This window comes from Ovis canadensis, chromosome 12 (assembly GCF_042477335.2).
Source record: "Ovis canadensis isolate MfBH-ARS-UI-01 breed Bighorn chromosome 12, ARS-UI_OviCan_v2, whole genome shotgun sequence".
Taxonomy (NCBI): domain Eukaryota; kingdom Metazoa; phylum Chordata; class Mammalia; order Artiodactyla; family Bovidae; genus Ovis; species Ovis canadensis.
The window spans coordinates 60,238,015-60,255,000 of record NC_091256.1 but is presented as its reverse complement, the minus strand read 5'-3'; the positions used below and the strand labels follow the sequence as shown (position 1 = coordinate 60,255,000).

Genomic DNA, 16,986 nt, shown 5'->3' with positions numbered 1-16,986 from the left:
TGGGCTTCTGTGCCTGTCCCACCAGAGCTAAGGAACTCTTCGGCTTCTGCTGCCACCCCCAGGAGGTCGAAGACCCTCTTGGCATGCTGGATCCTTACCGCTTCGTGTCCATGCTGGTCCTGGGCTGCAGGCATCCAGTCTCAGGAACCAATCAAGACAGAAGATGCCACGTGGAGTTTCCACTGTGAAGACAATGTGTCCCCGGGGCTGGAAGCACTTAGTTCATGTTTGCATCACAAGTTTGCGAGTGGCCCCCAGAGACCCTGCTCGGAGCCAGGCCCTTCAGACCACGCTTTCACCAAGTCCCCAGAGTAATTCTTCCTCAAGATGCCTGGGGGCCCATCCCCATCCATCACAGGAGTTTGCTTTTGCCTCTGTTTTGGGGTTACCCATGAGATTTCATTTGCAAGAAAAGGGTTCCATTGCTTAAAAAATGTCTGTGGAGACCACATAACGGAGGATGCAGCTTCAAGTCATCTGTGAAAACTCTTACAAGTCATCTGAGGCTCCTGACTCTGGAGGGAAAAAAATTGCACCAAGAAATGCAGAGAGCTCATGCCCAGGAGGCCCTGGGACCCACATGGATTGCTAGGCAGCTCGCCCTCATCTCCTCAGCCCCTTTCCCGGCCATGCGGGCTCAGCCTGGACTGAGCAGCTTTTCCTGCCTCTGGTGGATACAATCTGGTGAAGCTCAGATCCACCTCTACCACTGAGATGTCTATAGCTTCCACTGGGAACCCAAAGTTCTGAAAATAAGTATTTTTTTATTACAAAATATATTACTGAAAGAAAGCAAAAGAACCATCATAAAAATTAGCACAGTATTTTTTTAAAAAGACACTTTTTCTCCTTCTAGATGAGCATAAAATGTAAGCTAAGGAGAATTAGGTTTAAGGTGCATGGAAAGATGGTTCTTCCTTTGGCCTTTCCTTGCAGAGAGCATGGTTCCTTGGTCATGTGTCTGGGAGCAGAAGGGCAGTGGGGAAAAAAAAAAAAAACACCAGGAGGCCAGGTCCAGGACTGCACTTCTGTGAGATGCAGAATAAAATAGCGAAGGATCCAGATTTTTTATTTAAAAAAAATAATAAATGTTTGTTAGAGTGTCTGAACCAAATTTAAGCCGTGAAGTAAATATCTTTATGTGGCAAGCTTCTGAAAAAGCAAGCAGACGTATTGTCTGTTCTCAAAGAGAAGTCTGTCTTCCGACATCTTTGTTTTATTATTAATATTTTAGGTTGGCTTTTATTTCAGCTCCATGTAGGGTCCAGATGGAATTCACTGCCTTGCAGCAAACTCTTTCCCTTGTCAGGACGAGCAGACAGGAATACCCATAACTCAGGGATTCCCTTTCACTTCATCCCACTTTTGTCCCTCAATGCTTCCCATTCCAAAGCTCCATCCCACAGTCAGAAACACACCTGATTCTAATATTTCAACCCAATGTGACATCAAAATTTCATCCTCGGCTGCTGGATGTTTCAAACAGACTAAAAGTGGGAGATTCATTATCTCCACTTCAGCTCATGGACTCAGAGAGGACGTGGGTGCACATTTAAGCAAACACAGCACTGAAATGGCCTGAAGCAGCAAAAATTTCCCCGCCTGGGGCCTTTCAAACCCTCCATCCTCCGAGAGAGAGAGGAGCCCGCCGCCAGGCCTCCACGGCCCACGGTGGGTGGTTCCTGCTATTAGTGGGCAACCAATGTTCCCATCCCCAAACCAAACTGCGTGGCTGTGACCTCCAGACACCCAGGAGGGCAGTGGCCAAGAGGCACAAGGAGGCGGCCGCATCTCAGATCTCAAAGGAAAATGGGTAATCTGTGGGACGTAATTTTCCTGAGAACTAATACAAACAATTTTAAACTCTCATAATGATAGGAAAGGGCTTCCCTGATGACTCAGATGGTAAAGAATCTGCCTGCAATGCGGGAGACCTGGGTTCGATCCCTGGTTTGGGAAAATCCCCTGGAGAAGGGAACAGCAACCCACTCCAGGATTCTTGCCTGAAGAATCCCATGCACAGAGGAGCCTAGCGGGCTATAGTCCATGGGGTCGCAAAGAGTCGGACACGACTTTGTGACTCACACACACACACACACACACACACACACACACACACATGCACACGCACACACATACTAGATTTCAAACTGTTTTGTAGTCAGTCTCTTGAAACTCGGCTTTCTCTCTCCTGGGACAGCCTCGTGGCCCAGCAGAAGGGCTTCCGTCCCCTAGTCCCGACCGGTGGAAGCTCAGCTCATTGCAAAGGGACCGACGTGACCCTGTGTGGAGCTGGAGTAAAACCGTCCCTGAAATATTAATAATAAAACAAATGATTTTGAAGACAGGCTTCTCTTTGAGAAGGAAACATTACACGATATTAATGGGGTTTCTCAGATTGCCCTAATCCCAAGAGTTTCCACCAGGATTTCCTGGCACTTAGGAAACCCCCTACATATACACACATGCACACACAGACATATACACACGCACACATACACAGAGACACACTGAAGGGAACAACTTCCCTCTCTCTCCCGCTGACCCTCCACCCACCCCCACACCTGCACAGGACATCACCTCCCAGCACAGCACAGACATGGAAGGGAAGGCGCCCAGACTGAAGATCTGAGGTCCATGAAGACAGCTTCAGGGTTTCCAGGTGGTATTTGGTAGAGAAGTCACTTCAATCAGAAAAGCTCTAACTTGACCCATGACCTGAACCTCTATGTCCGGAGGTCCAGGGGAACCAGGCAGGACAGGGTCACTTGAGGAGAAAGTTCCCAAAGCCGGCCTCAGCAGCCAGAGGACTTGAGGCAGCTCTGCATGGGCCTCCTGGATGGTCCCCCGGAGATACCCACACAGGGGCAGTGGGCTGAGGCCAGGGGTCTCAACACCCTCAGTCCAGCAAGGCCTATGCTGGCATCCAGATGGGCTGTGGGGACAGGTGCAGCCTGCATGCCCCGTGTGGTTCTGAGAGGGTGGTGGGCCCTCCCACCGCTTTGAGAGTGCTGAAGGAGCCCAGACGCTGGGCAGTGCATCCCCCACCAGACAGACCCCTTCTGTCCAGCCAGGCCTCGTTCTTCCCAGACACTCAGGCTACTGACCGCATGCTCCCCACCCAGCCGTGGAGCTGCAGGGGCAGGGCTCAGAGCCCTTCACCAAGTCCTCTTCTGCACCCCTCTTGGAGCCCTGAGGCTCTCAGTGGTCTCTGCCCCACGGGACCTAGGGAGAGGTGACCAGCCCGTCCCTCCACTCTGTTCCCCGGGCACCACCCTCGGCACCAGCTCCTCCATGGGGCTCTAGATGGGGGCAGCCCTGGGTAGCAAAAGCCACTGCTGCTGCTGCTGCTGCTGCTGCTGCTGCTAAGTTGCTTCAGTCATGTCCGACTCTGTGTGACCCCATAGATGGCAGCCCACCAGGCTCCCCCGTCCCTGGGATTCTCCAGTCAAGAACACTGGGGTGGGTTGCCATTTCCTTCTCCAATGCATGAAAGTGAAAAGTGAAAGTGAAGTCACTCACTCATGTCCGACTCTTAGCGACCCCATGGACTACAGCCTACCAGGCTCCTCCATCCATGGGATTTTCCAGGCAAGAGTACTGGAATGGGGTGCCATTGCCTTCTCTGGCAAAGGCCACAGGGGCCTTGAATTTCTCCTTGCACCCAGCCTATCACCTAAAGGTGACTTGTGGTTTGCTGCCCACAGGCAGTCCTGAGGCCACACGAGCTTTGGGGTGGCCCGGCTGCCAGGAACAAAACATCCACAGCAGAGAGCTGTGGGGGAACAAGTTTCTCTCTGTGATATTGAGGGGCGGTCAGACCACAGCATAGAACCCGGGGTGCCTGGTTCACCATCCCAGCTTAGCAGGAGTGGAAGGCAAGGATCCCCTGGTGCCTTGATTCACTCTGGGAGGCAAGATCCTGGCCCACCCTCCCCAGGGACTTTGCGGCCCTCCCCAGGGACTTCGAGGCCCTCCCCTGCCCCCAGCATCCTCCAACTCTCACTTTTCTTTTTGGAAAACTCGAGACCCTCAGATCTCCCTTGAGTGGCTCTTTCTGCCACTGTGATAAGCAAACAAGTTGGTTTCAGATGTCTCAGGAGACACGGACAGGATCTGTTCTTGGATTTGTTTTATGTATTTATTTTATTAATTCATTTATTTTGGCTGTGCTGGGTCTTCGTTGCTGCGCACAGGTTTTCTCCAGTTGCGGCGAGTGGCGGCTTCTCTCTAGTTGCGGCATGCGGGCTTCTCATTGTGGTGGCTTCTCTTGTTGTGGAGCACGGATTATAGGCACGTGGGCTTCAGTATTTGCAGCGCGTGGGTTCAATAGTTGTGGCTCCAGAGCACAGGCTCAGTAGTTGTGGTGCACGGGCTTAGTTACTCCTCAGCATGTGGAATCTTCCTGGACGAAGGATCAAACCCGTGTCCCCTGCATTGGCAGATGGATCCCCACGCCTGGACCACCTGCAAAGTCCTGCATTTGTTTTAGTGACAAGAAAGAAAACAAGCTCTTGGAAATAAAGTGCCCTCCAGTGCAAGCAAGGGCCAGAAGAGGCCTGCACACAGCCCGGCTCCTTCTCCTGTTCCCACATCACCTTGACAGGGCAAGGATGTTGGTGGCCGGATGTCAGGTGGCCAATGCAGCTGAAGATGGTGCAACATAATACTGGGGTCACTCGCACACATTGGGGAGCACAACTCAGGGGCTGGACCCCCAGCACACCTCAGAAGGGCTTCGAGGTCCACACTGCACCCCAACCACCTGGGCTGGCGGGCTGGCCAGCCAGGCATCAGGAAAAGCCACCACCACCAGCACATTCCGGGACAAGCAAGGGGCCGCATCTCCCCAAAGCGAAAGCACACAAAGGCTAATCTCCTTCACAGAGCTGTTTAAACAACGCCATTTTACTAGCAGATGACCAAACGGATCACCACCCAGCAGCCCATCCTTCAGAGCCGGCACTTAGAGGACGAAAACCCAGGGTTTCCGGGCAAAGCTCAATGTGTTCTTTTGCTTTCGTTTCTTATGTCCTGACTTGGACTAGCCCCTCCCCACTGCCCACCCCCGTGTCAGGGTTAGCGGTCTGCCAGGGCTGGGATTCTAACCGATGGCTATGCTGTGTCCACTGCCCTGCTCTGCCCTGATCGTTGAAAGCCCATCCCTCCCTCTGCGGCGTTTAAATTAAAAACGGATTGGCCGTTTCAACGGTAGCTTCCAAACAATTAGATACAATTTTCCCTTTGAAAATGAGAAGGATGAGGAATTCATTTTAGCACTTCTTAAATTTGCAAAAGACTTATTTAAAAAATAGAGCAAATGATTTTGCATCAGAAAACCGTTGCATTTTTACTCCCCAGAGCACACTGACCATCTCTGGGGCAAAGAACAAGGTATTGATTCACAGTACCGGTTATCATTTACCAGAACCTATATTTTTTCCCTCTTAATTAAGTGAAAGTAAATACTTTATTAGAAGAAGCCATTAAATATGATGAAGACAATTTGTGACCTGTAATTTATATTTTTAAAAAATCTAACTAACTGTATATTATATATTTTTATATTATATGTGAATATGATAATTATAGATAACAAATATATACATAACATCCAGGTACAAACCGTACAACTAAGAAAGAGAGGGGTATACAGATGATTTTTAATGTTGAGCTGCTGGGAAGGTGACAGAATATATATATAAAGGCAGAAAGTGAAGATTTAGGCACAGGCTGCTCCAGCCACACATGAGAAGGGACATGGCAAATACAAGGGTGACAAGCCGCCTCCCCTTTCTCAGCCAGAGGAAGGGATGTCTGCTCATTCCTAGAGCCTGCGGGTGGTAACAAACCCTGAGCAGCGCCGGCCCCTTCCTTCTACCCTGAAACAGCCAGGCAGGCAAAGGAAAATAAAGACCTGCCCACACTCTCAGCAGCTCCAAACACTTGCTTCCCAGCTTCATTCTGGAGCATCACCTGGGCTGTTTCTTAAAATCCAAAGCTAACCCCTGTGCCAGCCTCAGGTCTCTGGTGTCCACAACTTTCTCCAAGAGAGAGGGCCGACGTTTGGAGAGAGCAAGCAGTGAGGAAACACCGTGACACCTACCAAGGTCTTGAGGCAAGAAGAATGCTGGCCTCACCACCTTGCAGAGCCCCGAAAAATACCCAGGGATAACCCTCGGTCCAGCTTCCTCTCTCCAAAGGCACACTGGCGACTGGGCGAATTTGCTATTCAGCAAGATCTCAGAGCAATTCAAATTCCCCTTGCTGTGTGCTTCTCTCATGAAAAGCCCCTTGTGTGCCACGCGAAAGCCTTCACAAATTCAAGCACAAGTGTATTCTGAAATCCAGGAAGGAAAGAGCTTTTTTTTTTTTTTTTTAAGATAAGCACCTATATTACTCAAATACGCCTTTAAAGTTTCTCAAACTGATCAGGGGTGGGGAGAGGGGTGGGGGTGGAAACAAAGGCCCGTTCGCTTATCACTTTCATGATTTTCATTTGCTCCTGGAAGGGGAGAGCTGTGGCCTGTATTCAACATACTGGCTGGTGGTCTGCAATCTAGTTCTTTCTACCCAGCGTAGGTCAGATGGAGTTTTTCACCTACTTAAATTTTAAAATTCTAAGATTAAGGTGGAATGAAAATTGTGGAACTTATGTTTGAAAATAGTATCTGTTCTTGCGAAACTGACTTGGTATTAAAAACGAAAACAAACTTAAGGAACACTAAGGAGAAAATACACCCAAACTGTCTGCCATTATCGATTTGAAATATTTCTTTGTCTTAAAGAATGTTGTTGGAAGAAAAGAAAATGATGTTCATTTTATGAACGTGGCCCATACTGAATCCAGTTTTTCTCCCGCAATTTCTCTGTCTTTTGTTGAGAACGTGGCCTTGTATTTGTCCCAGCTCCGTTCACCTACAAGGAGCCGTCTCTTTGTGTCCAAAAGGGTCAGGCTAAACACAGTTAGAATCCCAAGACCCCCTTGTTGGTGTCGGCCGCCCATGTTCAATCAGCTCTCGCCGTTGCAAAGAGAACTGAGATGCTGAGCAAGGTCTTAACTCGGGATCAGTTCTGTTTGGCATTGTTATTTTTTAAAGCCGTTTAGATCAGACATTTATTGGCGCTAGTAAAGTCAGCTGTTGCTGTGGTTTCCTCCGCTCTCAGACTCTGAAACCAGACAAAAAATTCCGCCTTGCTACACAATCGAAGGACCGAGACGGTTACACGGTGCTGGGGACGCCACTGTTCAGAGACAGGCCTGAGTACCCAGATGCCAACCTGTAAACAAAAGCAGGTCTTCTCTGAGCCTGGGAAGGAAACAGTATCAGAGACCAGGGTTCTTTCTTCCCAGGGGCATAGGCTTCTGTTTCCCTCTTGTGAAAATCCTTAAGACTCAACCCATCCTTAAAGCCCAGTTAGCCTTGGGGTCTGAATATGTCCCACCAAGGGGCACACGATGAAAGGCTGGGAATAAACCAGCTTCAGGAATGTTTAAGGGACTGCAATAATAATTTGGTTTTCAGGTGGGTCAGTGGTAAAGAATCTGCCTGCCAATGCAGGGGATGCGGGAGATGTGAGTTTGATCCCTGGGTCAAGAAGATCCCCTAGAGGAGGAAACAGCAACCCACTCCAGTATTCTTTCCTGGAAAATCCCATAGACAGAGGAGCCTGGCGAATTACAGTCCCCGGGGTGGAAACGGAGTCAGACACAACTAAGCACACACACAGAGTAATAATTGATCACCGGGGCGAAGGGAAGGGGCCGGCAGTAGCGTAACTGCACAACTTGTGCCCTAGCAGTCAGGAGACTCAGTCCCATCTCAGCCCGGCCAGCCGTTGTCCCAGGAAGTCGCCTGACACCGAAGACCAGGAAGAGACCCCGCAGACCAGGAAGATAAGGCCTTTGTGCTGCTGGGAACAGGTCATAAAAGTGCCTGCCGCCTTTGTGTGGACCAGGGCGGATCCGCGGAGCCCGGTGCCCTTAGCGAAGGCAAGGCGGCCCGGCTGAGTTTGGAAAAGTTCGTGCACTTCCCCCGTTCGCAGCTGCGCCCCTTTCTCCAGGTGGAGGCACGCTGCCCCCAGTCCGGCCGCAGGCTCTGCGATCAACTCTAATGTAGCTATTAACTCAGCCTAGCTGCTCAAAGTCCCGGCGGCCCGGGCCGACTCCTCGCCCGCTGCGTGTCCGGTGCTCGCGCTCCCTCCAGGAGCCGGGACCACCGTCTGTCCCGAGGAGCCGGACTGGGTAGGAGGCGCCCGCCGCACACGGAACTGCTTTCCTTGCCGGCGCGCTAGACCCACCGGCTGGGAAGGGTCGGTTCCCTCCAAGGGAGTCCGAGGACTGAGTCCGCAGCCCTCGCAACCCTCGGACCTGGGACGGGGTAGGGGTGCACGGTGGGGTGGGAGGGGGGAGCGAGGGGGCGTCTCAGAAGATCCGGCAGTCCTGGAGGGCGGGCAGGAGGCAAGGGTGTTGGGGATGAGACCGGAGTAAACTCCCAGTTCGGAGGTGGGAGGGGGATGTCTGCAGGTCCCGGGCCCTTGGAGGGGTTCGGGGGAGGGAGGGGAGGGAGTCCAGCGATCCTAGAAGATGGGTGGGGTCCCCGGGGACACCTGGTGGCTCTGAGGGGAGGGGGGATTAGGGGTCCTGGAAGGGTGAGTGGCCCTCAAAAGAGTCGGAGGGGGACGCAGAGCCGGAGGCGGAGGCGGGGCGGTGAGCTGCTTCAGCCCCGGAAGACCGGCGGGAGCAGAAGTCCAGCATCTGGGGACACAGGTCAGAGCGCGCCGCCGGCCTCTCATGTTCCGGGCCCTCGAGGGAGCAGGCATGGCCGGGGAGGATGCTGCGGGCGGGTCCACATTGCCCTCTAACGGAGACCCTCGGGAAGCCACCAGCAGCATGCAAGCAAGAACAGAGCGGCTGGCGGGGCGCATTAAGCCTGCACTTGCTGGATGCGCTGGCTCACCGCTGGGATGAGTGCGATTACGCCTGTGTATTAATAAGCCGTGACTCCCGGCGGTGGGATGGGTCAGGGGCTCATCGCGTCTTTGTTCCAGCATGAGATGCACTTTGGGACTGATTCTAAAATACAGTGGCTGGAGTCTGACTTTAAAAAACAACAACAATTATTTCAGCCACTGTGTAATTTCTTTTAAACTTTATATTTTGTATTGGAGTGTAGCCAATTAACAATGTTGTGATAGTTTCAGGTGGACAGTGAAGGGATTCAGCCATACATACACATGTATCCATTCTCCCCCAAACTCCCCAACCAGCCAGGCTGCCACGTGACAGTTGAGCAGAGTTCCATGTGCTGTATGTACAATAGGGCCTTGCTGGTTATCCATTTTAAAGTTAGCAGTGTGTGCATGTCCATCCCAAGTTCCCTAACTATCCCTTTCCCCATCCATCCTTCACCCCTGAAAACCATAAGTTCTTTCTCTAAGTCTATGAGCACTGTGTAATATTTTAGATAAAATACAAAACTGGGAGTTTAACAGCAATTGATTTAACTACAGAAGGTAATATGGTATAGCTTCTGTGCTATGCGGTTGCTCAGTCATGCCCGATTCTTGGTGGCCCCAGGGACTGGAGTCCACCAGGCTCCACTGTCCATGGGATTTCCCGAGCAAGAATACTGGAGTGGGGTGTCACTTCCTACTCCAGGGGATCTTCCCCACCCAGAGATTGAACCCGCATCTCCTGTGTCTTCTGCACTGGCAGAAAGATTCTTTACCACTGTGCCAGCTGGGAAGCCTAGTCTCCATTAAAAAAAATCTCATCCTTATTTTAGCGACGTGCCAGGGAATAGTTGCCAAATGAAATTACTAGCAAGAACATATTGATAAGACATCTGTACATGTGTCCTTCTCCGGGTTACATTCCACCATCCACGTGTTCAGCGGGGAATTTCGGGACGCCGTGTGGCTCTGTTGTCCGTTTGAGAGCACGTTGGTGTCATTCTGGAGTTAGTTGAAACTGGTGATCTGTGAGGGCATCCACAGCTGGACTTGGACTAGGGAGAAAGGAAAGGGGCCCCACAAAAGGGAGGAAACTCAGCCTTCCAGATGTCTCCCCGGGACATGGGGGGAGGTGAGCGGGCAGTGCACAGGTCAGCCCCCAGGGCACCTGAACCATGCCCAGCCCAACAGCCAACCTCCAGGCCCTCCACCAGAAGGTGCTGAAGAGCCTCGGACAGGAATGGCCTGGAGAAGCCTCCGTCCCCCGGGTCTCCCCAGGCAGGTGGACTGGACTCAGATCCTTCCCTGGCCTCCCAGCCAGTCCTATGACCAAGCCTCAGCGCTCCTGGAAGTGCTCTGAAGAGAAACCCGACATCACATGCCGGCATGGGAGGCAGTGGACTGGCCTAACAGAAATGCAGCCTTCTGTCTGACGTTTCCAGATTTAAGACTCAGGCTTCCTGGGGTCTGCCTTGCCCTGCCCTGCCCTCGTGAGAGCGGGCACCCCACCCAGAGGAGCCCCTCCCTGGGCTCCAGGGAGGGCAGGGGCCCTGGGCAGGGGCTGGCAAAGGCAAGGAAGGTCTCAGTCTTTCCCAGAACCTCCCAAGCTCCCTGGGCCTCATCCCAGACGACACTGGTCATGCTGCCCTCCTGAGTAGCTAGAGTTTTCCAGATCACAGCCACCACCCACCTTGCAGATGGCGCTTTTTCAGGGGACACCTTGGCAAGCTACAGGGCTGCTCAGAGTATTGGCACTGGACGCTCACACCCTCAGAGCTTGCTCCAGGCTACACACTCTACCCCGAGCCCCACCTGACCCCTCCCTGTTTTCAGAGCTATCCCTGATCTCAGACACCCACAGCTGCTGGCATCGAGCTTGTGGCTGGCGCGGGCTCCCCTCCACCTCCCCCTGTGGGAGACGTGCACACTCATCTGAGACTCACACCTGCCGACCTGGCACATAGGACCGCCATCTGTCTTCATGGCCACTTTCATAAACATCCAAACCCACACTCAGGGCGAAGACCCCACCCCGGCCCCAGACAGCGGAGAGTGTCTTACGTACATACTGACAAAAGGAACCAGGCTCCACTTTTGATGAAAGGAGCCGCTCTCTCTACCTGATATTTCCTGCTAGGACCCGCCCTGCTTGGGAACTTCGGGGCTAATCCTCACCCATTTCCTTTTGCACCCCCTTTATCCAAAATCTGGATCAAACTAGCTAAAAATAGACTCTAGTCCTCCTGAGAGTATCCTGCCAAGTTCCGAAGGGGAACCTCTTAGCAGCAATTAGAAGGCAGGTCAAGGGCCCAGCAGGGCAGGCTCCCCAATGAGCAGTGTCAATGGCGTGCGGGCCGGGTGTGCACGATGTGGCTTTTAAAGCAACCAGGTCGACAATGCTGACCCTTTCTCTCTGGTTTCTCCATCCTAGATTTATTATAAAGTCATTAAGGACATTGAGCCAGGAGAAGAGCTGCTGGTCCATGTGAAAGAAGGCGCCTACTCTCTGGGGGCGGTGCCTCCCAGCCTGGATGGTAAGCCCCACCCACAGGAGCAGAGGCCTGGTGCTCCATCACTTGGGCAGAGTGACAGGAGCTGAGGATTCCCCCAGCTGCTGCTCATGGTCCAGCCCCCAGACCCCAGATGGGCAGAGCCAATTCCTCCCAACAACTTCTCAACCTGAGCACTTTGCTTTCTCCTTCCTTGGGTTTTGGGGGCCACAGCCTAAATTCAGATAGGACTTGAGACAACATGACATGCTGCCTGACATCTCTGTAGTGGGAGAGTCCTAGGGGCTCTTTTTATTTTTTATTTTTTTTTCCTAGGGGCTCTTTTTAAACTGTATAATTATCATTAGCAGCAGCAGTATACTCTCTGCAAGACTTAAACAAAAAGACCCATTTCATAGCTTGGAAACATTCGCCCCCTAGACCTCTGTGCCAGAGGAGAGTCTCAGTCTCAGTTAAGAGAGTGCAGTGATGCCATCCACGTGTTTGAAAGCAATGACCACCTGTAGTTAAAAGCAAAAATTCCCAGAGAAAGGTTGCTGCTGCTGCTGCTGCTAAGTCACTTTAGTCGTGTCCGACTCTGTGCGACCCCATAGTCAGCAGCCCATCAGGCTCCCCCGTCCCTGGGGTTCTCCAGGCAAGAACACTGGAGTGGGTTGCCATTTCTTTCTCCAATGCATGAAAGTGAAAAGTGAAAGTGAAGTTTCTCAGTCGTGTCCGACCCTCAGTGACCCCATGGACTGCAGCCTTCCAGGCTCCTCCGTCCATGGGATTTTCCAGGCAAGAGTATTGGAGTAGGGTTCCATTGCCTTCTCCGAGAGAAAGGTTAAGGGAAGTTTATTTGGTGAGAGGGAATATTTAGGGCTTCAGAGGACCCCTCTAAGCAAGCTTTTCCAACAAGAGTGCAGGAAGCGTCCCCAGTGTCCTTTCCTCTCAGCTGGTCACACAGTGTGTGTCCAGTAGGCACACTTCCATTCCTTGTTCATCCACACCCAGGCACATCTCTGATGATGCCTGAGAAAACCCCAGGCTCATACAGGCTCAGATTTCTGAACTCCAGATTTCTATTCCTCCATCCACATTTTTAAGCAGTGTGCCCATTCACCTTGGGATCCTGGAACCATTTTTAAGTGGCAGAGGAAAAGTCAGTTGGAGGAAGCTGCTTGGCAACGAGGCTGGTCATGAGACCCCACAAGTGAGCCGAAGGCAGCCTCTGCTTCTCACCGTCTCTGGTGCTGATGATTCCATTCCTGCTAAAGAAAGGGGGAGGCTGGCTTTTCCCTTCCTGTCCTTCTCCCCCCGCAGCCCCCCTCCACACACACACACACACAAATACTCCAAGGTTTAATGATTAATGCCACTAACTGCAAGTTTCTCTAAGGTACCGCTCCAGTGTCACGGCCTGGGAGTACGGTTGACTGGGCCAGGGAGCTAGGCGTCGGAATTAGCAGGAAGCCCCCAGGAGCAGAGTGACCTTCTCGGTCCTCAAGCGTGGCCCACTTTTGTGGGGCAGCACTTTGCGCCCGTGAGTTCTTCCAAAGGCTCTCTCTAGAGAAGGACAATTTTATAAAACAGACTTGACCCACCCTCTCCTCTAGACTTTGGTTTTAATCAGCCCTTCGAGAAAAGGAAGTAGGTGGCTAAGCTCTGGGTATCAGGGGGATGGTCTCATTTTTCTTAAAATAATTGTTGAAAAGACCATATCTTAGATAATGCACTCAGAAAGATAAATTCGACCACCCTGGGCCATGGGGTTTTGTTTGTATGATGACCTGTCTTTCTTCCGAAAGGTTATAGAAACCTTGATTCCTGTCCCTCTTCTAATGCCTGATCTTAAATAACTTGGGTCTGCATTTTCCTAATTTATCAAACATCTGTGGGCTAATTGCTTTCCACACATAATAGTCCAACGTCAAATATTTGACTTTTCATACCCTTGGCTGTCAGGATCACTCCTTCACCTCCCAACAGCCACCCCTCCTCAGTTAACTCTGAATCGCACAGAAAGAAAATGTAAAAATGTTCCTCACTAAGATAATTATCATAAAAAATCTTTTATCCCAGTCCTAGTGAATGCAGAGCCCCTTATCACGGCAGGAACTTGGAGTGGGCTCTTGAGGGCTTTTGAGCCTCCAGTCTGTAGATTAGCATGTAGATGCCACATAATTGTGTCCCCCTGGGTTCCCTGAAGCCATTAGGCACTGATTTATTTTTCTGTTACATTCCTGCTTTGCCGCGAAAAGTTGCCGAGGGAACTTCAGACAGACGCAAGGCTCAGACTCCGACACACAAGACATCAGGCCAGCACGGTCTCAGTTTAGTTGGATTTGGGTGGAAGTCAGAGCATTTGCCCTGGCCCACAGCCCCCCTCCCCAGATTTAGATGAGGAGAGCTCAGTTCTGAGTCACAATGCTGCCTGCTCTTGTTGGGGGCAGGGGCTCTGGCAGGATGACCTCCAGGTATCATGGAAGAAGGGAGGGTGGGCGTGGGGGTGGGGGACCTGCTCTGCCAGTTCACTGCGGGGAGTGGCCCCAACCCTGTGGACCCAGGACTGGCAGCACTCTTCCAAAGCTGCAGCTTTGTAAAGAAATTCAATTCCAATTTTCCTACAAGTGACTCAGAGCAGAGGGAAGCCACTTTCAGGTTCATTAGTTCCAGGAACTTTTTATTTTGTTTTTACTCTTTTCAGTAGAGAGGGGAAAGATTTCTCTTTCAAGAGAACTTCTTGCTCTTGGGAGAAAATAAAGAAAATCATTTCCATTCAAATATGCCTTTCTTTTGAGAATGGCTCAAAATTGCTAACTTTTCCCCCTCTCCAGAAAAGGTCAAGAGGATGCAGCGTGTTTGTATAAAGCATGAGACAGACAGATATAACATAATGCAACATAACTATACAGCACAATGGAGCATAATACAATCAGAGTGTGACATACTCTAGCATTTCTTTTAATCGGAGTTGTTTGTGCTGGGAAAGTGAAAGCCATCCAGTCCAGGGGCTTCTTTCTTGCCACATCCAGCTTGCCCTAGGTGTGTATTCGATGCCAACTTTACCTGTGTGGAAGATGAGGGGCACCTGTCCACACCATGGCATGAGTGGGCAAGGCTTGGATGTGTCCTGTTCCAGCCTCTGTCCTTCGATAGGAACAAACTTGGGTCCCTGGTGGGATGGGGACATGGAAAGGGGGCACCCTCCATCACTGGTTCCATCACCTCCAGAACACTCTCCAATGCCTTTGAAGTGAGATGCAGGCTGAATTTTCATTATAAATCCAAATTCCATATCCAAGCTGGAAAAATAGTTGGTCAGTGCTATGAAAAGGTGGGGTTGGCCCTTCTTTTCTTTTCAAATTTCAATCTCAGTGACTGTTTTGGGTCCAGAAAGAGTGACGTTCGTGGTAAAGAACCTGCCCGTCAATGCAAGAGATGTAAGAGACACAAGTTCAATCCCTGGGTTGGGAAAATCTCCTGGAGGAGGGCATGGCAACTCACTCCAGTATTCTTGCCTGGAGAATCTCCATGGACAGAGGAGCCTGGCAGGCTACAGTCCATATGGGTCACAGAGTCGGACACGACTGAAGTGACTTAGCACGCTTAGCATGAAAGAGTAAGATACGAACTGACATTTCTCACTTCCTCGTAATGCTGGTGGGAGGGCCCCTTTCAGCCTCATTCCAGCCCAGGAAGTCAGAGCAAACCCACAACAGCGGTTTTGTGGGGCCTGGGCATCCGGTTGTGTTCTAAGATGGTGTTCTTGGTTCCAGTGGGAAGGACCCCATGTTTCTAAGGACAGGGAAGCCCTGTGAGGGATTGGGGGGGCAGGGGCACTGGCATCACCTCACCATGCACATGCCACACAGGGTGCCTTTCTTATACCCTCAGCGGGAAACTGGGACTCAGCCGCCTGCCCCCAGGCACCCACCCAGCAGAGAGAAGGGTGGGTACCAGCTCTGCCACTTCACCTCCGGATGCCCCGGGCAAGCCAGGTGGCCTGCCCTGGCCTCCATGTACTGGTGATAAAACCTGCGGCTTGATGCGAGGCTCGGGGGAGGAAGCATGATAACGTTCCCGGGCACCAGGCCGGCCACGTGGAGGCGCCCCACCGCAGGTGCTAAGCTCACAGCAGACACTTACCTGAAGCAGCATCCAGGCTCCCTTCTGCTTTATTTTTATTTGTTGTCGTTTCTGTAAATATTTATTTATTTATTTGGCTGTGCCGGGTCTTAGTTGCAGCACACAGAATTTTTAGCTGTGGTTTGTGGGATCTACTTCCCTGACCAGGAGTCGAACTCAGCCCCCCTGTACTCGGAGCGCAGAATCTTAGCCACTGGACCACCAGGGAAGTCCCCTCCCTCCTGTTTTAGAGGCAACATCTTACAGACCTGCCAGTGGCTATTTTTCCAGGTGTGTCCTTCTTGCCCACCTGACCCCTCCTGGGATCATGTTTGGGGCGCCACTGTGGTACCAAGGACTGGCCCAGGGCCTTGATGGGCTTCATCTTAGCATCTTCTCTGACTTAGCTCTCCAGACAGCCGCAGCGCGTCCCTTTCCTTCTGGCTGGCAGCGCTGCACGGTGGCAGGGACACCAGGCTCCTACAAGTCTTGTGTTCACGGATGCTGGCTCGAGGGTCAGCTGTGCGGCCACCGTCCCCGCCTCCTCCGCCCAGGCTTCTGTGGTTGGTGGGGACCTGCTGGCCCTCTGGCCTCCTGCAGTCCATCCTATGGCTTGGCCTGTGTCTGGGGCAGGTCCAAGGGTCAGGGCACAGCCTTCCAAGCTCCTAGCTAAGCTCAGGTCCCTGCACACAGAGCAGGACTGGACATCGCCCCCAGACTCTGCAGACTCTAAGCAGGCGCTGCTTCCGTCTTGTTCTTGATTTCCCATGAGCAAGACCGTTCCTGACAGCCACCTCACGTTGGCCAGTGGGCTGGGACACCAGGACTTGGTTACATCTGGTCAGCACCGGGCTTGGCTCCCCCAACACATGCATGTCCCCCAGGCTCCCAGGGAAGATGACAACTGCCTCCCTGTGTGTCCCAGAGTGTTGTCCAAGGCCCGGGGGCTCAGCCAGGGGCCTCTCAGGGCTGGATCCCACAGGAGTGTCTCCCTTGGGCGCCCACCGGTGGGGGTGCCGGGTGTGGCCAGACCCCACCCTCAGGGGTCTGTGGGAGCAGTGCGTCCGCCCTCAGGCCCAGGGAAGCTTCCAGTCTTGAGGAGGCCTCCCTGCCTGTAGTCCACCCCCCTCTTCCCCCCAAACCCTGGCCACAGGCTCGTGTTGCCTAGCCACCCCTCCCTCCTCAGCAATCTGGGACATTGACGGTGGCCCTTCTGCCACAAGTGGGGGCAGGAGGCAGTCCCCCCGCCTCCCTCCATGTCCCCACCTCCCTGGCTTCTCCCCTCAGGGTCAGGCCCCTCCGGTTAGCATCCAGCCCAAGGTCAAGGCTCTGCCCACTGCCCAGAGGTCCTTGATCATGTGCGCATGCACACTGTCACACATAAATGCACACGAGCCCGCACAGATTCACACCA

General features: G+C 52.3%; 1 protein-coding gene across 5 annotated transcripts in view; it reads left to right on the top strand.

Annotated features, from left to right (window-relative positions):
• The window catches only part of PRDM16 (PR/SET domain 16), a 338,117-nt gene that overhangs the window by 282,838 nt on the left and 38,293 nt on the right, over positions 1-16,986 (top strand). For all 5 annotated transcript variants that reach the window (XM_069544868.1, XM_069544867.1, XM_069544866.1 and 2 more), the window contains one exon: positions 11,387-11,489. In XM_069544868.1, coding sequence (XP_069400969.1) covers positions 11,387-11,489 — 103 coding nt within the window. The remainder of the gene's footprint in view (positions 1-11,386; positions 11,490-16,986) is intronic.